This window comes from Camelus bactrianus, chromosome 32 (genome assembly GCF_048773025.1).
Source record: "Camelus bactrianus isolate YW-2024 breed Bactrian camel chromosome 32, ASM4877302v1, whole genome shotgun sequence".
NCBI classification, from domain to species: Eukaryota; Metazoa; Chordata; class Mammalia; order Artiodactyla; family Camelidae; genus Camelus; species Camelus bactrianus.
In genome coordinates, this window is record NC_133570.1 from 21,972,727 (window position 1) to 21,997,286 (window position 24,560).

The following is a 24,560-nucleotide window of genomic DNA, read 5'->3' on the forward strand; positions in this document are numbered from 1 at the left end:
TTTGTGCATATAGCCCAGGGCAAATAGAACCGTTAAAGGGGGAAGATACTTTGTCTCTAAAAAAAGAAAAGCCGCGTAATACACTTCTGTTCAAAAGAACTGAGTTCACACAAAAGAGAAAAGAGGGTCCGGTTAAGCTTGGGAGAGAGGCACGCAGAGATGCTGATGGCAGCGTTAAGGTTTGTCCAGAAATGCTTGTTAGAGATTAAACTCGTCCCTTTCTTCCTCTCTCCTGTCTCACGTTCTTGGGGAAAGTCCCAGCCCAGCCGTTTTCCGGGGACGCCTCTTTCCCCGGGAATCCCCGAGGCAGTCCGGCGGGGCTGCTTTTTTTCCAGAACAGTCACAACTGGACACTTTCTCCTAAGAGATGCCCTTTTCCTCCCACTTAGGGGATGCCGGTATCTGGAGTCCCCCCAAAGCTGGAAGTGTCTCCTGGTTGCGGTTTGTTCTGCCCCCCAGGCCTGAGAGTTCTTGAGCAGCAGCTGTGACTTTTCTCTGGGCACACTTTCTTTTAAGCCTTGGTGGGCTTGGGCTGATCTTAAATCTTTTGCCCGTGTCCTTGTTCTTTTCCTGTTCTGGCCTCTGCGTTTTCTGCAGACTCCATGGTTACACTTACTCAGGTGGACTTTCTCTCCCCTGTTCCAAATCGCCTGCTGGAGTTTTCACCCCTAGTTCCCTCATTTTTATTCTTTACGTTCACCTCATTGTGCACTTACTCATTCAGCCTCGCCCAGTCCCCCCACCGAGGCCTCCAGCCTTGGATTTTTTGTGTGTTGATGTGTTTATCTCCCTCTTGTCTCCACCCCCCATCTCTGGGAATGTCAGCCTTTCATGACAGTCTTCATCATTCAGGTATTCATTTGAAGACAGGGGTACAACATGTATTCATTTGAGTACATGAGTCGTGTTTTAATTCACGTATTCATTTGCAAACGTGTGGTTTTAAAAAATACCAGCTTCATTGAGGTATAATTCGTATACCATAAAGCTTTCCCTTTTTGAAGTCAAATTTCAGTGGTTTTTAGGATATCCACAGAGATGTGCATTGAGCACCACTCTCTAATTAGAACATTTTTTCATCACCTCAGAAGGAATCCTTGTGCCGTTAACAGTCACTCCCCGTTCTCCAATCCCCAGCCCCTGGCAGTCACTAATCTACTCTCTGTCTCAAGATTTGCCTATTCTGGATGTTTCATATAAACAGAATCACACAAGCTGTGGCCTTTTGTGACTGGCTTCCTTCATTTAGCGTAGTGTTTTCAAGGATTATCCATGTTGTAGCATTTATTAGTACTTCATTCCTTTTCTGGCTGAATAACTGTCCATGCTTTGTTATCTATTCGTCAGTCGAGGGACTTTTGCTTTTTTCCCATTTTTGGCTGTTATGTTATGAATAGGGCTGCTGCAGACATTCATGTACACATGTTTGTGTGGACAAATGTTTTCAGTTCTCTGAGGTGTATCCTAAGGAGCAGAATTACTGGGTCATATGATCACTATGTTAAACTTTTTGAGAGCCACCAAACTGTTTTCCAAAGCTGCTCCGTTTTACATTCCCACCAGCAGTGTGTGTGAAGTTCCAAGTTCTCCACTTCCTCATCAGTGTATGGGTTTTGGGGGCATACTTCTTAAAACATGGGATATTTTTGGAGGGTAGGTATAGCTCAGTGGTAGAGCACATGTTTGGCATGCACGAGGTCCTGGATTCAATCCCCAGTACCTCCGTTAAAAAAATAATAATATAAATAAATAAAACATGGGATATTTTTTGACATTTCTGCTTTTTGTTTTCCTCACTTAATGCTTCTGGAAATTCCATTGAATCAGCTGGTGTCATTCTGACTCATTGTGATTAATGGCTTCATAGTAATATTCCATAGTATAAATATACTACTCATTCATTCAATTCAACAGTGATTAAATGGCTGTTACGTACCAGGCATTGTTCCGGGCTCTGGGACAGCAGCAGTGAACAAAACAAAACCCCGGCACTCTTAGAGTTCACTTTCTAGTAGGGGAGGGGGTGGGAAGTCAGGAAGTCAACAGCATAGCCTGGGGTCTCCCCATGCAGTTTTGAGTCTGTGGCAGCTCTCTGAGTAGTGGCTATGAAGTCCCAAAGGCTAGATTGCCCCGAATATTGTTACAATTTACTGTAAGTCAATATTAGTATTAATAAACTTGCAGGCAAACGTGGAAACATTTTCATGAAATAAAAAAGGAAATCCCACTTTGTTGATGGGTGCGTTCTGGGAGATAAACTGATGAACTGGTGAGTGTATAAGCCCTTGGCAACGGAGTTTGCACATTTATAAATTGTATCCAAATCCTCTTACTCTGGTGACAAGTAAGACACCCTTCACCAAAAGCCAGAGAGGGTTTGTGTATTGGAGGTTTCTGGTGGATGCAGCCAAGAGTATTTGGGGGACATGGCAGAACGTGCAGGCCCAGTCAGGAGTCTTGCTCTCTTCCTGAACTTTCATGTATTTATTTTATTGCCCTGTGAGTTATTGAGATTGTCCTTCCAGTAAAGCCGACTTTAAATTATTCATGCTGATGATTAGGGAAAATAATCAGGGTCACCTAGAGTGGTTAGGCCTGGAGGCAAAAATGATGTCCTCCCCGTGGAGGCAGGTTTGTACTGACATGCAGCCTTGCTGGGCCTGCACCGACCCCTCCGTGTTGGCCCCAGAGGTAATGCAGTTAAACGTTTCGGTTCTGATACTGGTTTTTTTTTATATTTGACCTTGAAATAACGTTCTTAGAAATGCACACTTTAGACACAGTTACTCAACCTGGTGTTACCCATCCAGATCAGAGGCTTGCTCAGCCAGACCAGCTCCATCATGATGGAGTACCAATCATCTACTAATAATCAGAAGGTCACTCTAATGAGTATTGTTTTGCAGAAATTTTGGGGGGGACAGTTCAGTTGCTGATGTTCCTTATCTTTAAATAAATAAATAAATAAATAAAACCCCACGGCTTGCAGGTTTATGTGATAGTAATAGTTCTGAAGGTCTGGTGCAGAACACAGGTGCCGGCTGGGATGCTGTCCAGCAGTGCAGGCGGGGGTCTTAATCCCCTCCTCTGCTGCCTTTGCTTCTGACGCTCCCTCAGCCACCACATGTGCTTAGTGGGGTTGGGTTCCCAAACTTTATTTATAAAATGAATTGAATTCCTAAGGTTTATGGAGTGCAGGTGATAGTGCTGTGGGCTCTCGTCAGCAACCGCGGCCGCCTGGTTGAGAGGCACGCGCTCCCTGTGTGCCTTCCACTAGGTCCGTCCTCTCACACACATCTTGAGGTAGTTAGCACAGCGGTTACTTTCCTTAATTTTGTACATAAGGAAGCGAGGTTAAGAATACAGAGTTAACCTGTGGCCAGCCTTGGATTTGAGCCCAGGTGTCTGCCTGAAAGTCCTGTGCATGAAAGTCCCTTTCGCTGTCACATGCTTCCTGTCACCTGCGGTGAATTTGTGGTCTGGGTGAAGGAACGAGGTGCTGGTTAGCCTGGAGCACGGAAGATCGGGTAGGACGTTGTTCTCTTGTAGTGGACGTGCTTGGAGGGCTTTCACATGGGAAGAGGACTGGATTGATTTTGTGCTGCTCCGGCAGGTTCCCAGGTAAATGGCAGTTACAGCTGCACTGACATTTGGCACCACATGAAAAACTGCGCAAGCATTGAGGGGGCACCTAGTGACAAAGGCTGTGGGGGTGTCATGGGACAGTGGGTGGCGGGTGACTTAATGCCTGCCCTGTCTTATCGAGGTCCTCTTTGCCTCCTCCCTCTGCACCCTTTCCTGCCTGAGTGCTCAGCTGGGTCTCCTCTCTTCTCTTCCTAATTTCGTGCCTCTTCTCCCTGAAGCCACTGAGAGGCGAGCTTTAAATATGGGATGGTCTCTAGGTTGTAGTTAATGATAATTGTGTTTGGTTCATTTTTCTCACATATGGAATATATCCTCATTCCTTCTCTATTTTAAATAAAGTGACAGTAAAGTATGAATTTGGATTTTATAATTTTTTCCAATATTTCTCTGGGGATTTTTTTAAATTGGAAATGAAACTTGAACAATCAATGTGTGTATACCGTGATGGTAGTCTTTAGGGGAGGATTTATTGTGTAAGTGTGAGACTCTCCTGAAAGGCCAGCACAGTATTTACTTTCTCACTCGAGATTTATTATCCTCATGGACAACCACCCCAGATTCTTATGCTATTTCCTTCCCAGTTGCGTGGGTTGCATGTGATTGTGCAAAGTATTGTAGAGAAAAAGCTATACTGGTGCTGTATTTGTCTGGCCAATGGAGTATGTACTGCACGTGGGCAGAGGGTGGTCAGCAGTGACGAGTTCTGTGTTGACATCAGAGAGTGACTTCTGAGAAAGGATTCTTAGTCACTGAGCATCTATGCAAGTGAAGTTTCAGAACATAGTGAGGTCAGGAAGAAAAAGACCTGTTAGCTCTCACACAGCTGCTTGATTTTTGCAAAGCATAGCAGTTACTAGTTTGTCTTCTGTTTACATACTTAGAAAAATGTGATTGACAGGAGCCTGGAGTTTAGATATGTGTGCTGTGCTGCAGCAGGAGTGAGCTTGGGAAATTTCTGGTGATGGGAGGGGCGCTGGTGGCTGAACTGAAAAAGAGATTCCATCAGGAAACAGGCGAGTGAGAGAGTAAGCCCAGAGAATTCTCCCTGCTGAGTGCAGTATGATGCTTTTCAAAGCAGTTGACATTTGGCCACTGTTGTCTGGAGCCTTTAACCGTGAAGCATTGTGCAGGAACCTCCCACTGCCGCTGGTGTCTGGTGATGCCACCGTCCTCCTGGCCCCACTCGAATGCCTTTGGGGAGTGATGGGGGCCCATCCGTTCTGAAGGCCGCTCAGTTGGTGTAGGGGCAACGCGATTCTTAGTTGCCTCGGGACCTGTCTCTTGATAACTTTTGCTTGCTGGTCCCACCCCTGCCTTCCCAGTCTTTTCAAATTTGAAAACAGCTGTTTCACTTACTGAGTGGAGTCTCACTTCTTTGAGTTGTTTCCAGAGCCCCCTGGACTGGAGACAGGCTGGTTACTAGATTCCCTCCTCAGTCTGTTTCTAGAACTGTATACACTGCCCTACAGCTCTGGGGACCGTGGGGACTGCTGTCCCCTGGATCCATACAGTGTAAATCAGATGATGTATTTCAGCTCAGGAATGTACTGTTGCCCTTGAAGCAGCCCTGCTGTGTCGTGGGGACAGCGTTAAGCTTATGGTCAGCCACAACTCCCCCTTCCCATGTGTTCCAAATTCTGTCTTTCAGAGCTTTCCTCTTACTGGGGCTTGTGCACAGTCAGATCAAATCCTGACCTTTGACGACACCTGCACACCTCCAAAATCTGCTTGCTGTTGGTTGCCACTTTCAATAGATGATTCACACACACAGAGAAGACAAATGTGTGAGGTGATGGATGTGTTAATTAACTGCATGGTGGGAATCCTTTCACAGTGTATGTGTATGTCAGTCACCACGATGTACACTTTAAATGTCTTACACCTTTATTTATCAATTATATCTCGGTAAGGATGAAAAAAAAATCTGGAGATGAAGACGTCGTGTCTTGAAAAGGTCAGGGTTTCCTATCTGAGACTAGTCACAGAGATGCGTTCCAAAACCTGGAGGTTTCTTACTTCTTAAATGTACAAGGATGGTAGTGCTCCCTGGGATTTGCTACCTCCTGTCATGTGGCAGTTTGAGGCGGGGGGTCAGGACATCCCATGAGCAGAGGTTCCCCTCAAGGCTGCTTCCACCTAGGGGAGGGGCACCTGCACCTTCTCTTGCTGGTGTCTGGTTTTCCCTTTTCCATTTGCCACAGTTTGCAAGAGTTGCTACATTGTTGGTGGGACAGGTTTTTCTCCTGTTTCCCTTCTGCCTCTCATTAGCTTTTTTCACCCAGTTTCTGTTTTGGAATTACGCTGTTTCGAGTTGGTATCTTTTTAACTTTCACCTGTACTGGCAATATACGTGAATGATAACATTGCAAATGGGGGCCTGACACTTGACTCACACAGCTTCCCTGAGCCTTTTCCTCAGTACCTGCCCTCCTTCCTGGCTGCTAGCCTGCCAGCCCACGGGGAACGGTTGGGTTGGATAGGGGGTCAGGCGCCGTCCCTTTACACGCAGGGACAGCATCTCCAAGGCCTCATCTGTATGGGAACAAGGAATGATTTGCTTACCTGCTTCCACATAAACTGCTGATAGCGGTTAGGATTTGGAAAAGGGGGATTGAGTTTTTAGGAGAAGCTGGGGCTTGAACAAAGGAGAGGCAGTAATGAGCCCTCCTGAGGTGAGGAATGTAGTCACTTTTGTTTCTGTAGGAAAGTCAGCTGAGGGAGGGGAAGGCATATCATTGAGCAGAGGTTGACAAGCTTTTTCTATTAAGGGCCAGATAGTAAGTGTTTAGACTTTGCAGGCCCCATGGTCTCTGTTGCAGCCAATCAGCTCTTCTGTATTTGTTTTCCTCGTGTTTACCAATTTTATTGGTACTCCCAACTGACTTTTGGCTTCGTTGATCTTTATTTCCCCCTTTTCTGTTTCATTGAATTTTTTTGCTGAGATCTGTATTGTTTCCTTTTTTTCTGCTTGCTTTGAATTTCATTTGCTTTTTTTCTTGTTTCTTTTTTAAATTTAAATTTTTGTTGAAGTGTGGTTGATTTGCAGTGTTAGTTTTAGGTGTACAGCTAAATGATTCAGTCTTGTTTCTTAAGGTAGATGTTAAGGTATTGATTTCAGACCTTTATCTTTTCTAATATAAGTATTTGGTGTTATAAATTTTCTTTTAAGTATTGCTTTAAGGACATCCCACAAATCTTGGTATGTCATGTTTTCATTTTCATTCAGCTCAGAATACATTCTGATTTCCCTTTTGATTTCTTCTTTGACTCATGGATTATCTAGGAGTATGTTAGTTTCCATGTGTTTGAGAATTTCCCAGAGATTTTTCTGTTATATTCTAATTTAATAAATAAAGAATCTTAAAAAAAAAAAACCCACAGTACTGAAGATTTCATCTTAAAAAAGCAGCAATTCAAAAAAAAAAAAAAAGAGTGGAAGGCTAGAAAGAATGGAAAGACTCTAGAAAAGTTCAGAGGATGTGTGTCAGTCCAGGACATGGGATGCAAGCCCTGTGGGGCGAGGAAAGCTGGACGAGGGAGCCATGAGGAGAGGGAGGGCTGGACGCCTGCAGCAGAAGGGCAGGTCTAGGTTAGTGACTGACTGAATGAGGGAGGCCAAGGAGGGCCCCTGAGTTAGACCCAGTGTGGTGACAGCACTCCTGAAAGGGACCCTGGGGTTTCGGTTGCCTGATGGCCGGAGCGGAGCAGCCCTGGGGATTGTAATGGGGAGAGAGCGCTCCTTTTGTGCTGGTGCCCAGCGAGATGGAAGGAGGCGGCCAGTGGTTAGGATGAAGGGGATTTGCCTCCTGGTGTGGTGATGGGGGAGGAGACTAATGCTGTCCTGTGGGGTCACATGTGTTTTTTGACCGGTCCCTGGAGCAGGCCCACGTGGGAGCTCTGAGTCTTCCCTACAGATGCGCAGACTGAGGTCTGGACATGGGTAATGTACCCAGAGCCACATATCCAGTAAGTGGTGGAGCTGGTGTCTGAACCCAAATTCTACCTGAATAATCAGTTCTTTCCAGTAGATGGCGGGTGCAGGAGTGCACGCCTGCAGTGCACCATGCTGCCGGGCAGAGGTCTGCCTTGGGGCCACATGCTGTGTGTTGAGTGCTGCAGCCCAGGGCAGTGCTGCTCTGCTCTCTCTTTTGAAGTATGTATTTTGTGTTTTGAAGTCCTTAGAAAGGATGGTTGTTTTTAAAGATAACAGTTAAATTACTCATTTTTTCAGTAAATTGGATTAGCTAGGCAACATTCTTAGAGGTAGGGTTTGGTAATTTGGGGGATAATGTTTTGAATCCAGGAAATAGTTTTGAAGATTCCCGTCTGCTGAGTTGAGGGTGAGCTTCTGTGCCCTTTGTATGGGAATCTGTTATTCTTAGTTATCTGCTGCTAGGAACCTTTCTCAGTGAAGCTCAGAGTTTGCTAACCGTGTAATATTGTTCTGGAATTCTACTATTTAAAAGTGAGAATGAAGCATTAGAAAGAAACGTTTATTTTCCGTGTTCTACTTTCTTAATACTGGATTGGTTATGTTATATTGAAATCTGACCTGTAGAGAGTTTAGTGCTTGAACTTGCTCTTCATTTCTCATGCGGTGAAGACCAACGGTAGAATCCTAAATAGGCAACGGCAGAGTCAGGGTAACTTAGTTACATGGTGAGTCTCAGCCTTTTCACAAGGAAGTGTGGGCCGTGACATTTGGAACCCAGAAGGAAGTGCTCACCAGTGTTTTCCTCTTTTCTTCTCTTACATCCTCATCCTGCCCTGACAGTGAGTGGAAGTTGTACCCCAGTTGCAGGATGTCTTGTAATAGGCTGGGAACTGTGTGATCGGTGTCTGGAGAGAGCTTTGGGGATTTACTTCTGACACGCGTGTCCCAGCAGCAGTGGTTTGGGGTTCACAGCATAGGTCTGATTTTGTCTGTCTGTCCACTGTGTGGTCCATTCTCCATGTAGTTTTTAAATGATACCTTTAGGCCCTCACCCTGCCCTGTCTGCAGCATTGTACTGTGTGGGGCCCGAGGGCGTCCGCCCTGCTGTCCACCGAGGGTGTACCGAGAGGGGCTCGGGTCACAGACCACGGGCTGGGGATTTGACAGCAGGGGAGGCCCGTGCGGTTGTGGTCCTCTGAGCTGGACTTCAAGGGACACGAGCTGTGCTTGTCCTCCAGGCGGCTGGAGGGGGCTGCTTGGACCGGGCAGAGTGACCAGCTTCTGGGAAGAGGTGTGCTGCTCTCCACCCAGGCTGTTTGGGGGCGACCAGAGCGTTGGGTCTTAGGCCAGCAGTCAGGCGTTACTGAGGCAGGAGACGCACTGTGAGGCTGTAGGTCCATGCTGTGCTTCTCCCCTGACACCCAAGGGACTGGAGCAGGGCTGGGGGTGGACACAGAGAGGAGGGAATGCTGTAAGCCCAGGCCTGCCTTCGGGTCCCGGGGCGCGTCTCCACCCTGGTTCCGTGTCTCACTGTCAGGCCACCCGTGAGACTGAGGAAGCCCACCTGGGCAGTCACCCGCTGTGGTGGGCCCGCGGGGCATCTGGAGCCAGGCCTCCGCAGAATGCTGGCTGTGGGAGGCTCAGGCGGTCCCTTCTGCAGCGGCCCTGGTAGTCATCCCCACCGCCTGAGACGGGGATGACGTGTGTGGAATCCACAACACACCCCCAGCCTGCAGTGGGCCCTCAGATTTGAGTTCCCTGCTGTCCCTCTTACCAGTGAGGTTTCAGAGGAACTGGAGAACAGTGCATTTTCACCGTCCACTTGGGGTTGTCTATCTGCCAGGCAGCTGGCTAGGAACTGCAGAAAGAGATGCAGGTTAGCAGAGAGTCCCTGTGACTCCTCACATTTCATTTTGGGACATCAGAGGGCCCTTCTCTGTGCTCTGATCCTTTCCCAGGAAGTGGAGATCAAGGGACTGACAGGCCCTGTGTTGTCCACGTTCCCTGCGCTCTCAGCCAGTTCTGTTGAGCTGGCTTTCTCCACTCCTCAGAATGTATGCAAACAAGACCCTGTTTATGGTGTGCCCCCGAAAGACGAACATCCCCCTTTCCTCCCAGGTTTAAACCAGTCTTTTTAGGTCAAGGTTCTTCAGGCCTGACACTGTTGGTATTTGACAGTTCTTTGTTGTGGGGCTGTCCTGTGCATTGTAGGATATTTCATAGCATCCCATGCCTCTCCTCCAGTTGTGACACCCAAAAATGTCTAGTGACAGTGCCAAATGCTCCTTTGGGGGCAGAATTGCACACTGTTGAGACTGCTACCTTAGACTCAGTGGATAGAAGAAAAAAGAACTCTATAGTATTTTTTATTTTTCATTTGACCTAATCCGTGAAATGCTTACTGAAAAAAAAATTTCATTTTTATTAAACTGAATTCAGATTCTAATCTATTTTAACTTGTTTAGTTTAGAATGGCTTTTTTGTGCCATTGGCAAAACATTTCTCAAATCTAAAATTTTTAGCTTATTTTTGAAGGATTTAATCCATTGTTACATTTGAATGATGAGTGAAATAAAAGAAGATGTCTCATTGTGTATTTCAGGTCAGTTTGTTATAAATGTGCAAATGTATCGAATTGATTTTTCAATTAAAACTGTGGCAGACAGTTAATCTTATGAATACAGTATTGTGGAAGCTTCTAACTGCCTGACCAAAATTGAGTGTAAAGCCATGGTTTGAAAGGTCCTGAATAAACATTTTCTTTTTGTAAATATTCAAAAACCTTGGCTGAGCAGGGAGAGGCGACTCAAAATTTCTTGCATTCTGGGAGTTTGAACTTTGGAAACCAATTTGTTTTGGACTAAATCTGGAAAAATCATTTGTATGCTGTAGCCAGAAATTCTTTTAGGCTGTCCTTTTCTAGCCTTGTCACTTGTCTGGAATGTTAAGTATCATCAGTAGTTTAACGGCCTTTTAGCAGTTTGTATTAAAAAGAGAGAGGATCTCCAGAAATGGATCTGAAGAGGTCTTGGTATAAGATTAGGGTTTTTTGTTATTATTCTTTGGAGAGCAGTAAGAAGAAGAAGACTTATGATTCTAAGTTTGAACAATCCAGGGAGCTTCTAATTGTTTCTAAATATTTCCTTGTGTTAAAGCTCAGGGAGTAATAGGGAGAAATCATAAGTTATTTGTGTGAGTGGGTTTTTCTGTGGCCAAAACAAATGGAAATAGAATAGCGTTTTTTTAAAATGCATTTATTTTATAGTTTATTTTTTAAATTGAAGTATAGTTGATGTACAATATTATGTTACAGGTATACAAATAGTAATTCACAATTTTTAAACGTTATTCTCCATTTATAGTTATTATAAAATACTGGCTGTATTCCCCATGTTGTACAGTACGTCCTTGTAGCTTATTTTATACCTGATAGTTTGTACCTCTTAATCCTCCACCTGCATCTTGCCCCTCCCCCTTCCCTCTCTCCACTAGTAACCATTAGTTTCTTCTCTACATCTGTGAGTCTGTTTCTTTCCTGTTATATTCACTAGTTTGTTGTATTTTTTTTAGATTCCACATGTAAGTGATACCTTACAATATTTGTCTTTCTCTGTCTGACTTATTTCACTTAGCATAATGACCTCCAAGTCCATCCATGCTGAACACCAGAAACTAATACAACATTTTAAATCAGCTGTACTTCAATTAAAAGATGAACAAACAACCAGCCAACACATTTAAAATACGGGCAGAAGAACTGAACAGACATTTTTCCAAAAGAGGAAATGTAGATGGCCAGCAGGAACATGAAAAGCTGCTCAACATCACCAATATCAGGGAAATGCAAATCAAAATCACAAGACATCATCTCACACCTGTCAGAATGGCCATCGTCAGAAAACAAATAACAAATGTTGGCAAGGATGTGAAGAAAAGGGAACCCTTGTACACTGTTGTGGGAATGCATATTGGTGCAGCCACTATGGAAAACTATATGGAGGCTTCTCAAAAACCCAAAAATATAACCACCATGTGGCCCGGCAACTCCACTCCTGGGCATGTATCCAGAGAAAAACAAAAACATTAACTCAAAAAGATACATACCCCTGATTTTAACAGCAACATTATTTATAATTGCCAAGATATGGAAGCATCCTAAGTGCACATTAATAGATGAATGGATAAAGAAGGTGTAGCATATATATGTAATGGAATACAACACCTATAAAGAAGGGTATTTTGCCATTTGCAACCCTTCATTCACTTTTTTTTCTTCACAACTGGCATAAACATTTCCGTTGCATTGAAAACAACTAAATACCTAGAAATAAACTTAACCAAAGAGGTTACCTATACTCTGAAAATCGTACAACATTGATGAAGGAATTTGAAAATGAGACAAAGAAATGGAAAGATTTCTTGTGCTCTTGGACTGGAAGAATCAACATTGTCAAAATGGCTGTACTACCCAAAACAATCTACAGATCCAATGGAACCCCAGTCAAAATACTCATGACATTTTTCATAGAACTAGAACAAACAGTGCCAAAATTTATATGGAACTATAAAAGACCCCAAACTGCCAAAGCAATCTTTTGTAGTTCTTTTTTTTTTTTCTTTCTTCTTTTTGTTCTCTTTTCTTACGGTTTGATGACTAGAAGTTCCTTTAACATTTGTTGTAAAGCTAGTTTGGTTGTGCTGAATTCTTTTAAATTTTTTAATCTGTGAAGCTTTTGATTTCTTCATCAAGTCTGAACAGGAGCCTTGCTGGATAGAATATTCTTGGTTGTAAGTTTTTCCCTTTCATCACTTTAAATATATCGTGCCACTCCCTTCTGGCCTGTAGAGTTTCTGCTGAAAAATCAGCTGATAACCTTATGGGGAGTTCCCTTGTATGTTATTTGTTGCTTTTCTCTTGCTGATTTTAATATTTTCTCCTTCTCTTTAATTTTTGTTAATTTTATTGCTCTGTGCCTTAGTGTGTTCCTCTTTGGGTTGATCCTGTGTGGAACTCTCTGCACTTCCTGGACTTGGGTGGCTGTTTCCTTTCCCAAGACGGGGAAGTTTTCGGTTATTAGTGCTTTTGGATTTGTGTTGCTGATAATTAACTCCTTTTTTCTAGTATCCTGTGTATCAGTTGCTGTGGTTTAGTGGAAGGAGCTCCGACTTTGGGCAAGCTACTTACCTCTCTAACCTCAGTTTCTTCCTCCTCTCCGGGCACGCAGGGCAGTTGTAAGAATCAGGTGTGCCAATGCTGGCCGCCAGCATCTCCAGGCGGCTTGCTCTGGTGTTTAAACAACAGTAGTGGCACCAGCAAAGTGTCTCACCTCCTCAGTACCCTGACCCCCTGCCCTTCACAGAGCCACATTTTGGAACCATCCTACATCCTTTGTCTCCTACTCAGTCCTGGTCCAGTGAGGTCTGACTTCGTCCTGTCCTTCCCCTTGGAGCTGTCAGCCCTGCTCGCCACTGCATCCTTCTGGTGTCCTCTCAGGCACTTTCTGGTGTAGATTCGCCCCCAGGCTCCTTTCACCCAGTGTGGCCAGGAGGTAGCTGTGAGGGGAATGGGGTGGAAATCCCAGAGGAGCTGCTTTTTCCTTTTCCTTCCTCTGTGGCCCTGAGGGTGCTGGAAGGGGAGTGCACACTTGGGACTGGAGGGGGACGGGGAGGAGAGGTCTGTCTGAAGGCCATCTTTCCTGAGTGTCATAGTGTGCATCCTTGGTTTCTGGAAGCAGGTAGAACTACCATATTAAATGTGCACATTAGTTGATAATCGCACCCTAAGTTTAGACATGAAATAAAATGTCTTAAAAATGAGAGAATACATGTTATAATAAAAATAAGCATTTAAAAATAGTAACCTCCTTAGTAAGCACTGAAGTATTTTGAGCAATAATGGACTTTTGTACGAGCATCACATGCCCGAAGTCATCTCCCCCTGCCACGTTCCAGTCTGTGTCTCGTGCACCTTGAATACACATCCATGTGCACTTGTGCACTGTTTGACCTGACATGGCTCAGGTTTTTCCTCTGAGTAAGCCTTGGCTTTTTTGGTGGAGTCCTCCTTCCAGTCTGTCTTTAAAATATATGCACTTAAGTGCACTTTCTGGTGGTGTGTTACAATTCACAATAAGGTTAAAAACACGTATATGTTGAGGAATTTGGTATAGGAAGTCTATTGCATTATGATTTATTTAATCAAAACATTTCTCATTGAATTTCTTTTCAGCATTTTTGTTTGGTTATGTAGTACTTATGGTTTTATCACATTGGTTGTGGTTTTGATTCATTTAGCAGCATTTACTTAGGGACTCCAATTTAGTTTGCTAAATTTCAGTTTTCCTTTGAGAGTGTGATTCCTTCTCAGTGTTTTAAGTCCCTTCTTAATTTACAGTTTTAGTATGATCTTTGCATTTTGAAAATGGAGCTTGTGAAATAAGAGAGATAAATGGATTTAGACTGCTTGGGTTGAAACCTTTTTTGGAATTCTAGTGAAATATTGATGGGCATAAAAAACATACCTAATAAGCAGTTTCGTTTTTTAAAAAAAAGTTTTGATTCCTGTTTCTGAGGGTGTAAGTCATGAAATAGGACATTTGGATTTCTGAAACAGCCTAGTGCATCCTCCTCCCTTTAAACAGCTCAGAGTTAGCACGACTTGCCCAAGGTCCTGCAGGTGCGCCAGGCCCCCCACCGCAGCCTGGGTCTCCTAATTACCGTTCCGTGAACTCCCTGCCATATATTTTCAGTGTTTCCTGCTGTGTAATTTTCAGTGGGAAAGGACCAGGAGCAAGTGTTGTTTGTTGACATCTGTGTGCCACAGTGTATAATCTGATGACGTGGTGAGTGAAAACAATCTTTTGTCATTCTTTATAAAGGGTTTCTCTTACAGAGTATTTTTTGAGTTGCTCCTTTTATTTTAATAAGGAATTAGTCATACTTGGGGCATGCAGTGTGTTCTTATAAATTACGGTAGCTCCCATGTATCCATCCTTCCTGTGGGCTGCCACCCTGCTAAGCACTTTAGGTTCTTATAAGATAAATAGTACTATTACCAGCCCATTTTACGTATGAGGAAACTGAGATTTCAGAGAGGTTAAGTAACTTGCCCAGGGATACAGATTTGATCAGACATGATGGGGCAGTGTCCCAATACTGGTTTTTTAAATAAGCACAATGGATTTTAAAATTATCAATTAAATAAGCTACGTTTAAATAGTTTTAAATAGCAATACATTTTGTGTAACAGAGGCAAAAATAGGTTCTACTGGGAAGTGAGTAGGACATGCATAGAGGAGTTCAAAGGAAGAAGTGGGGAACCCGTCAGGATCCTGATGTGACTGCAGGAGAGGGGATTGGGGACCATCTCCTGCAGTTGTCAGCAAGGGCTCTTGTTCCACATTGAGCCAGGGCTGGAGGTGCTTCTAGGGGAGGAATGGCCTTAGAGCCCCCCGTGCTTTCCAGGATAGTCTATGGTCTCCTCTGCTCAAGGTGGATTCTTGATGCGATATAGTAACAGTTAAGATAAATTCTTAAGGTCCTTTTGGCATTATTTCTGAATCCTGGTTGGTATGTTTTTCATGGGTGCGTGGTTGGGGAGGATGGAGTTTCTGAATCACTGAAGGGTATTACCATCCCTGATCTTAGATGATTGCCCCATTTTTCTGATCTTTGAGCTCTGGTGAAGTAACTTCTGGAATGAGTATGTCTGGATTTTTGTTCTTTTTCTTGGTCTTTACATGTTATTTTGTATAAGAACGCTGTAAGTTAGATTTTATCAACTCCTATTTATAGGAGAGGAAACAGTTGCAAAAATACAGAGTGGTGAAGTGATTTGCCAGAGGTCACAGCTCTTGTGGCAAAGCTGGAGTGTGAACCCAGCTCTCCTGACTTGAAATTCAGGACTCTGCTGCTGTCCCGAGACCAGGGAGGGGGTCTGGTGATGCATCCCAGAGCCTTCTCATTGCTTTGTTCTATACCTGCAACATTGCCATCAGCTGTGTGACTTGTATTAAGTCCGAAGGATTTGGGGGTCAGGAGGTACCTTTGAAATTCCTTAGAATCCAGCCTCCTTTTATTGTAGGTGAGGATCCTGGTTGGACAAGTGACTTAGATTGAAGGCAGTGCTTCTTAGAGGGAGGACTAATCGGTTTCAAGTCGAAGTCAGAGTTTAAAAATATCCCAGAGGCTTGAGCTGAATCTGTACCAAATGACAATTTTAAGAGCTACAGATGTAATTTTTTTTTTCAGAATATAAATTACACAGCTATGAAGAGAAGAAAAGTGGGGTGTTTACTACAGTTTCATCAACATTTCTGTGTGTTTGAAATTTTTCATAATAAAATGTTAACAGAAAAAAGAAAAGCGGCTTAGCAGCAGTTTGTGTGAAAGACTTTGAAGTATGAGGTGACCATGAAGTCAGTATGAGTCTCTGCTAGTTCCTGGCAAAGCAGGGTTTTTTCTTAGATTAAGAGAAGCTCAGTGTCTTGATGCAAAAGTAACGGTCAGCTGGACTGTGTGCTTGCAGACCAGGTCTGTCTGGTGTCTGTGCGCATGGATGCAGGTGTGCAGACCTGGAGGGGAGGCTGGAGAGTCCAGGGACTTACATGGGGGCAGCACAGACTTTGGGTCGTCCTCAGATCCCGGGAGAGCTGAGGGCTGAGGATTCTTTTGAGTGTGGAGCTCAGGTTCAGGTCAGAGGAAAGGAGTTACAGGGAAGGAGATGCCATTCCAGCCCCTCTCCCCGTCCCTTCTCTCGGTGCCCTTCTGTCCCTCCTCCGCCAGGCATTGAGTTCGTCTTTAGGAAGGGCAGGTCTGGTCAGGGTGGCACTGCCTTTCATCCCCTGTGCTCTGTGTCAGAGCCGGCCCTTCCCCACCTTCGAGGTCTTCAGGTGGCCGGTGCTTTCTCTCACCTCTGAGGGGTATCTCCCACCCCACCCCCTAAGGCAGAACCAGGGACGGGGCCTTCTCTCCCCCTGCACCTTGTGTGTGTGCTTATCTTGTGTTCTCAGTAGGATTTGTAAAGGGCGGGGACCTGTTCCCTGATGTACCTCACTCTTCCACTAGGCTCTGAGCCCCTGGAAAGATGGTGGTTTTGCGTTAATCAGCTCAGTGCGTCCGTGTGTTGATGCCTCGTCTGACCAGCTTCCCAGAGAATGGCTTTGGCTTGCTGTGGCACAGAATAAGTGTTCAGTGACTGTTGCGTGAATAATGACTTGCTTCCTAACTTTTCAGTGGTTAGTATCCTCCATTTTCTGTCGGTGATGCTGCATGTGGAATTTCCTGTAAACGGCCTCCAAAACACTTTCCATTTTTAAGAGTCTGTGTTTTGATTTTTAAATAGCGTCTTATCTGCCATATGTGGAAGGTGAGAGATGGGCCTCGGTTGTCTTCCTTATGTGATGTCCTCATGGATGTGAAGGGAACTCAAGCTTCCTGTGTGGCTGTGGCTGTGTAATTAGCTTTAGGCAGGGCTCCCGGAGCTGTAAGTCCTGCCCTGGGACGTCCTGGTGAGAGGTCTGGCCACCCAGACTGCAGCCTTCTCACTGAACGCAGGCTTTTGTCTATAAATGACAGCACTTGTGTCTCTGCCCTTGCCTAACAAGAGAGTTGCTTGCATCCCAGGCGCCCACGTGTGGGGACACAGTGAGCTGTGCTGGGGGCGGTGCAGCTGGGCCAGGGTGCCTGCCCTATGGGAGGGGCTCAGGGCTCTCAGGGTCTTACCCTGTTGGGGGAGCAGCGCGTATATTTTGACGTTTTTAAGAAATATTATTTAAGAAATACATGTGGCACACTTCATGGATTATTGTAGCTGAGATCATTCTTAGCAAATATAGACAGAAAGTGTCCATCCTGCTTTTGTGAGGAGGGCTACTTTTTATTTCCCTCCACACCTTGATTTTGCTGGACTAGAGGTGGTGTTGGGTGCTGACATGACACCCTCGTGTGAGGTCGGGGAGGGCATGGTGGTGACTCCCATCACACCCCTTTCTCCAGCTCTCAGACCTTGGAGCTGCTGTGAACCGTGCGTTCCTCACCCTCCACTCTGCAGTCTCCCTGGGCCCAGGCTGGGGCCAAGGTCTACTGGTGAATTATAATCTGTTTTTGAGGATCCTTGCCCTTAAAAGGGGTCATTTTAGAAAATCATACAAGCTTTTTTTTGTTTGTCTCAGTGCTCTTGGCATTTAATAGGTGGGGGCCCTGGAATTCTAGACTCAATGAAGTGACCATTCTGTAAAGTGGAAACTTACCCTGTGATCTGCACAACTTTGGAACATCTTGCTGAGTAAGTTATGTGGATAGAAAAAAAAAAAGCCTGTTCATAACTGAACCTAGATTCTTACTCTTTTTACACAAAGAAAGCGTTTTTAAGTGTGTTTTTTGTATGTATGGGATTTTTCAGGAGTGCAGTTACTGTAGGTGTTGAGGGGAAGTTGTTTGTTCTCAGCTTTATGAAGTATATTAGGGTCTCCAGAGAGACGGAACCAGTGGGATATATTTACACCTACACACACACACACGTGCATGCACACATGAGTGTACACACATGCACACGCATCTAGAAAGAGATTTATTATTATATGGAGTTGGCTCATATGATTACAGAGGCTGAGGAGTCCCAAGACCTGCAGTCGGCCAGCTGGAGAACCCGGAGAGCGAGTGACATAAGTTCCAGCCTCGAGGTTGGCAGGCTCTACACCCGAGAAGAGCCAGTTTTTCAGCGGGAGTCCAAAGGCGGGAGAAGACCAACACCCCAGCTCCAGAAGTCAGTCAGGAGGGGTTCCAGGCACGCAGCCTTCTTGTTCTACTCAGGTCTTCATTTGATCGGATGAGGCCCAACCACATTAGGGAGAACAGCCTACTCAGCCTGAGAATTCAGGTATTAGTCTCATTCAGAAATACCTTCACAGCCAGAGTAGTGTTTGATCAAGTGTCTGGACACCCTGGGCTCAGTCAAGCTGACATACAAAATTAGCTGTCACACCAAGCGTGGTTCACCCTTTTAGAAAATCACGTTACTGAGGGCGTGCATGGTATATAGCATGGTGTCTATAGTTGCTAGTCCTGTGTGCCCAAGTCAAGACTGTTTGTAACTGTCAAATTCACAGTAATTCAACTTAGAGGTGTGGATTTTCTGACTGTTTTATTCCTAGTGTAGTATTGCTCGAACATTTACGTATTGAAATTCGTATTTATTTTAAATTATTTTTTATATTATAGTTGACAAATTATGTAGATAATTTTAGAAATAATGTATATAATAAATAGGTTATCTTTGGATTTCATTTCAGTAGTAAAGGTATATTTACATATTTGTTAGAGAAAGTAGGTTTGGGTCCAATGTGGTGAGAACCATTGGTCTAAGAGATCCCGCGAGATTGCGAGCTGCCGGTCTCCTGGACCAGATGCGTCTCAGCACCTTTAAAGCTTCTCTGCCTCTCCTCTGCTCCCAAATCTGCACAACCATAGTTCTGCTCTTTTTCTTATCAGGTAATTTACAGTGTTGGGATCTACCTTCCAGAAGTTCTGGTTTCACGTTGTCATTAGGTTGTTTTTTTAAATAGCAGCTTTATTCAGAAATAATTCATATGCCACACAGTTTACCTATTTCAAATGTGTAATTCAGTGGTTTTTTTTTTTTTTGGTATATTCACAGGGTTATGTTACATCAATATTGTATATCACAATCTAATTTTACAGTGTTTCATCCCAAAGAGAAACCTGTATCCATGTCTCCTACCCCTTGGCAACCTCTTATGTACTGTCTCTGGATTTGTCTTTTCTGGACAATTTGGGTCTGGTTTCCTTTATCTGGTACAGTGTTTTCAAGGTTCATTTGTGTTGTACCAGGTGTGCCCAAGTAAAAGTCCATTGGATGGATATACCACATTTTGTTTATCCATCATCAATAGATGGACATTTGGAATTGAAACAAGAAGTTATTTTATATGTGGAAAACATATGATAATGTGTATCCAATAAGAAATACATGCTCATAAGTGAAAAATATATATTTAAATGCTAACAGAGAATTCTGTCCTGGTTTAATGGGTAGAATTTTTTGAGGTTGTTTGTGTTGTTTTCATTTTTTGGCTGTTATGAGTAATACTCCTATGGACGGACATTTTTCCGTAAGTTTTTGTGTGGCCAGTGTTTTCCTTTCTCTTGGGCAAATATCCAGGAGTGGGATTGCTGGGTGGTATGGTGACTCTGTGTTTAGCCATCTGAGGAACTGCCTGACTGTTTTCCAAAGTAACTGCAGCATTCTGCATTCCTGCCAGCTGCATGCGGGGGCTCCAGTTACTGCTCATCCTCGCCAAAATTAGTTACCGTCTGTCTTTTTGATTATAGCCATCCTAGTGGATGGGACATGGTAGTTCACTAGGTTTTAACTCTGGGACAGAGACAGCAGCAGGAAAGGGACAGTCTGTTATGATGTCCAGTATGGTAGCTACCATGTACCTTTGAATTTAAATAGATTAAAATTAAATAAAACTAAAAATTCAGTTCCTCAGTCACACTAGCTGCATTTCAAGTGCTCACTAGCCTGTAATGGCTAGTGGTTACTGTATTTTGGACAGCACAGATGGATACATTTGCATCACTGCAGTAACTTCTGTTGGATAGTGCTAGCCGAGAAGAAGTTAATTTGACAGCAGCTGGAGGAGTAGGCAGAGAATGGTCAAGGGTTTGAGGAGTGTGGAGAAGAGCGCAGACCTGCAGTTTGGAGAAGAAAGCAACTTTGGGGAGCCATTTACAAGATGGGAGACGTTGAAAATAGAGGGTAGATACAAAGAGAAAATGGGACGTTGAAGGGAAGTTTCTTAGGATCTTTATTTTTAACTGTATTGTGCATGTTGTGGATGCTGCTTGCCTGTCTCCTGGTCATTTTTCAGTGTCTTCTGGGAAACTGTAGGAAACAGATGGCGGGGCTGAACCAGAGGAGCACTTGCTCAGGGCTGATCACACAAATGGGACAGGAGAGTAGAAGGCAAGGGGGTTACGAGCAAGTGAGCGGATGGGCGACTTGATCATTCCCGAATATAGCACTCTTTGTAGGGGCTGACCCGGGAGTAGGGGGAAGGCTGGAGGGCAGACTCCGAGGTTTCGCTGTTTCGGTTGGTATTAATAATAACAGTGTTCCTTTTGCTCCAAGGCCTTATCACGGTGAGGGTGGAGCGGAGCCCCCTTGGCCCTGTCTCACTGTTCCTGCCACCAAACCAGTTGGTACAGTTTGTGTTACGTCAGGCAAGATAAATCTGGTGCGTTCGAGCATAGTCTAGGCAAAATGTTCACTGAGGCTATTGGAATGAGCCTTTTCTTTCCCGAAAGGTTGTTCTGTGACGTTTCTCTTTATTTTTATCAGTGTGTAGAAATCTTCATAAAGTAGATCAGCCTCTGTTTTGTGCTCAACGTAGTTTCTCAGCATCCTTGTACATAAACTTCCTTAGATTCACGATAGGCTTTGAGTTTTGGTAGTTGTACACCTGGGCCAGGGTGTCTTTCCAAACATGATACTACTACAGAGACTGCTTTTCTAGCTCAGCCAATAAAGGTCCGCTTAAGGGTTTTCCTGGATGAAGCTTTGTGTGCTGCCTGTGTTACTCCAAGTCCTTTAAGCTGTGAAACTGAGCCTGCTCACTCAGGCGGGAGGTTTGCTGTCTGCTCCTTACAGCTATATAGGATGCCCTTACTTTCTGAACCCAGACTTGAGGCTTATGTTCTGACAAGGAATTTTGCTGCTGCCTCTTGATACAAGAGATACACTGGGAGACAGATTTAGGCCCTGAATGTTGGAGTTTCTGGGATATTCTGCTGGCTTCTGTGGGGATATCACAAGAAATATTTGAAATTAAGACTGTGCCGTATAATTTGGGAGATATGATCGCCCTAAAAGGCCTGCAAAATGGCTGATTCTCAAGTGCCGGGATGACGATTGCTTCCTTAAATGCCACAGATAATGTACAGTATGTTAGCCAGTTCCACTAGAGATCTAGAATATTCTTTTTACTGACTGGAATGCACAAAATAATTTCAAATTAGTAACATTCAAGAAGGAAGCCTTGAAAACAGGGTGCATTCTGATTAACAAGCCTACAGATTTTTCAGGCTTTCTTTTCTGTCACGACATCTAGCTTTCAGTTTTATTTATCACTTGGTAAAATCCTTCAGAAACAAACTTCTGAAGCGCTTTCTTACAGTGTTGTTCTCGGTATAACGCCATCTTTCTCCGCAGATTTGCTTGTAAATGCATCACGAAGAGGCAGCCCAGAATGAAGAAGACAAGCAGGAGTGTCGGCTCAGCGCCTAAGGTGTCTGGGGTAAGCAGAACGCAAGCCGCGGACAAAACGAAACCCGAGAACAGCTGCCCAGCACCTGCAGGAGGCAAGGTCGGGAAGCCCGGCGCCGCAGCGTCCCTGTCAAAGGTATTCACGGGCTGACTGAGCGTGGGGTGGGTCTGAGGACGGAGTCTTAGGAGGCTGTTTGAGTCATTAAGTAAACCGTGTCTAGGATCACCCTCTGCTGGTGCCCTTGCAGAAAGCTCGCGGTGTGCTGTTCTCAGTCGGTGTGTTGGGGCAGCTCCTGCCTTCAAGGAGCTGGCGGGTCACATGACGAACAACTAAGACACAAGCGGAAAGTCAGGCGCTGAGAGGGCAGGAGGGCCGCGCAAGCCACTTCAAGTGGGAGAACCTTGTTCCAGGCCCAGGAAGGCTTAGTGAGCAGAGCGTGTGCACTCGGTCTTAAAGGATGGCCTGCTGTGACATCCCTGAGACCCCCAAAAGGGGTTTTTATTCCTACCCCAGCCCCTTACACTGTTACTGTAAACTGGCACTCTCTGACAGCTGACACAGTGTTAATCCCAGTTAAAATTGGGTGGTATTGCTTTAATTAGAGCATGACTACTTTTCTTTACATTCTTTCCTTTGGAGGCTGGCTGAGTAGTTTGTAGAGGGTAGTGATGTGTTAGATCACGGGCTTCTGGAGCAGGCAGGCCTGGGCTCGGTGTGTGCAGGCTTCTGGGGCTGTGGTCAGGATGAAATGAGGGTACGTGACAGTGGATGGCCTGTGGCCTGGCACACAGCACGAGCTTTGTAAGTGGCAGATAGTAGCAGTTTTAGGGCTGGCTCTAGAAGCTTCCCAGCTCAAGGGTGACTCCTGAAAGTAATACTCTTTCAACGGTGTTCTCAGTGTCTGTGTTGAGGTGTCCTGGGCCATTTTTCTGCTGGTCAGGTCTTAGAGTCACTGAACAGAGATCCACACAATCTTCTTCCAATCTTTCTCAGTCCAGAGTTCATTTATTTGTTCTTTGCTTGTTTGTTTTGGGGTTTGGTATCTTGAGTCAAAACTCTGACTCTATGGAGAAAACCTGGAGAGGGTTTCTGCTAGTCTGATGGGGGAAACCAGCACTCCCTGAAATGTGATCTGTTTAGAAGCCTCGTGTCCAGGAAGGGCTTTGACAGATTGAGGCTTAATCATTTAAGAAGCACCTCACAGGAGCAGCTGATGAGGGACTTCCTTGTATGTGTGGAAAGATCTAGCAGGAAATGCTGGTTTTTCTGTTCCAGGGTTGTCGAAACTGAACCCAGACTTGCTCCATGGGCTTGGGGATGCCACCAGAGTTTCTCCTTGCTCCAGCAAGGGTGAGCTGCTGGGTGTCATCCTGTGGCCTGGAGGACGGTGCCGGGAGTGGACCTTGGCCTGCTTCCCGTAGTCTCAGTCAGCAGCCTGACGGTTTCCTTGGTGGCAGTGCTGCCTCTCTCTCTGCCCTCGCTGGTGACTCAGTGGCTGGGGCTGTCTCCCAAGTGGAGTGCCCCTGTGCCGGGGCATCCTGTGACTTACGGGGCACGAGGAACGTGCCGGAGTGCTGGCCTGGGACGTGCACTGCCGCCTGCCTTTTGCTGCCTCCTCCTTGCTGGCAGGCGGTGTCTTAGAGGTTCACTGTGAAGCATGTGCTGAGCAGCGTGTCAGGTCTTCTGGGGCCTGGATCCCGAGCTGATGGCAGTTTGGTCTTGAGCAGTGAGTACTTCATTGTCAGGCAGAACTGTGTCCCTGCTGTGGCCAGTGTGTGCCAGCTGTCCATGGCTTTGGCTCTGCTGTGTTGACTGATTTGTTTAAGTAACCCTCTGTGTGTGTGCGTGGAGTGGGGAGGGTCATAGAAGAGGGGAAACTCTTTGGGAACACTTTGCCTGGGCTGGAGCGATTGCTTTTACTTACGAATGAGAAGGAAAAAAATCACTGAATAGAAATTGGAGTAAGACGGTAAGAAGGAAAGAAGAAAATAGTAAAAAATGATAGAAAAATTGGAAAAAATCAAAAGGGCTTGGAGACCCCACAAACTTAAATGTTTCATTTTTCTAAGTTTTCATAGTTCACTGTGCTTCTCGAGTGTGTGATCACCTCCCACAGCTTAAATCCCTGTGAGTGGTGGAGCGTCAGTGACTAACCAGGCAAGTGCAGGTTTTGACGTTTCGTTGTACAGTCGTGGTGTCCACACTCACGCGCCCCTGTGGACCTGCGCGCTTCTGTCACTGCGCAGGACACTCATCACTGCTCTCATGGGGCCGGGCATGGGCCGCCTTCTCTGCTCTCTCGCTTCAAATCTCGTTTGAGGGTAGATCCAGTGAGATGTTGTGGAAAGGACCCTTGTGATTTGAGCACCTCACTTCTGAATGGAGCTTTTGTAAATAAGAAAAGAAGCACTCCTGCTGTTCACATTGTTCCTGCTCTTGTGAGTGGCTGGCTGACGTCTGACCTGGGGCCTTTGCCACAACCTCCAGGTCGAGGCAGTCTCCAGGCCCGAACTCCACAGGTGCTCACAGCTAGTCCTTGGGAAGCAATACGCTTTCATTGTCCTGAGGATACTTTTTCTAAAAATCGATAGATGGGAATTAGTAAGCTGCAGTTACTTCGATTAGAGTTTATCTAAATGATTGATGACTCTCAGTGATGATTTGTGATCATACCTTTTCAGTATAACGTT

General features: G+C 45.1%; 1 protein-coding gene across 3 annotated transcripts in view; it reads left to right on the forward strand.

Annotated features, from left to right (window-relative positions):
* The window catches only part of SPECC1L (sperm antigen with calponin homology and coiled-coil domains 1 like), a 112,618-nt gene that overhangs the window by 4,086 nt on the left and 83,972 nt on the right, over positions 1–24,560 (forward strand). For all 3 annotated transcript variants that reach the window (XR_012503690.1, XM_074356451.1, XM_074356452.1), the window contains exon 2: positions 21,816–22,005. Coding sequence is in view for 2 of the 3 variants with exons in the window: in XM_074356451.1 (XP_074212552.1) it covers positions 21,853–22,005 (153 nt within the window). In the remaining variant the exon portion in view is untranslated. The remainder of the gene's footprint in view (positions 1–21,815; positions 22,006–24,560) is intronic.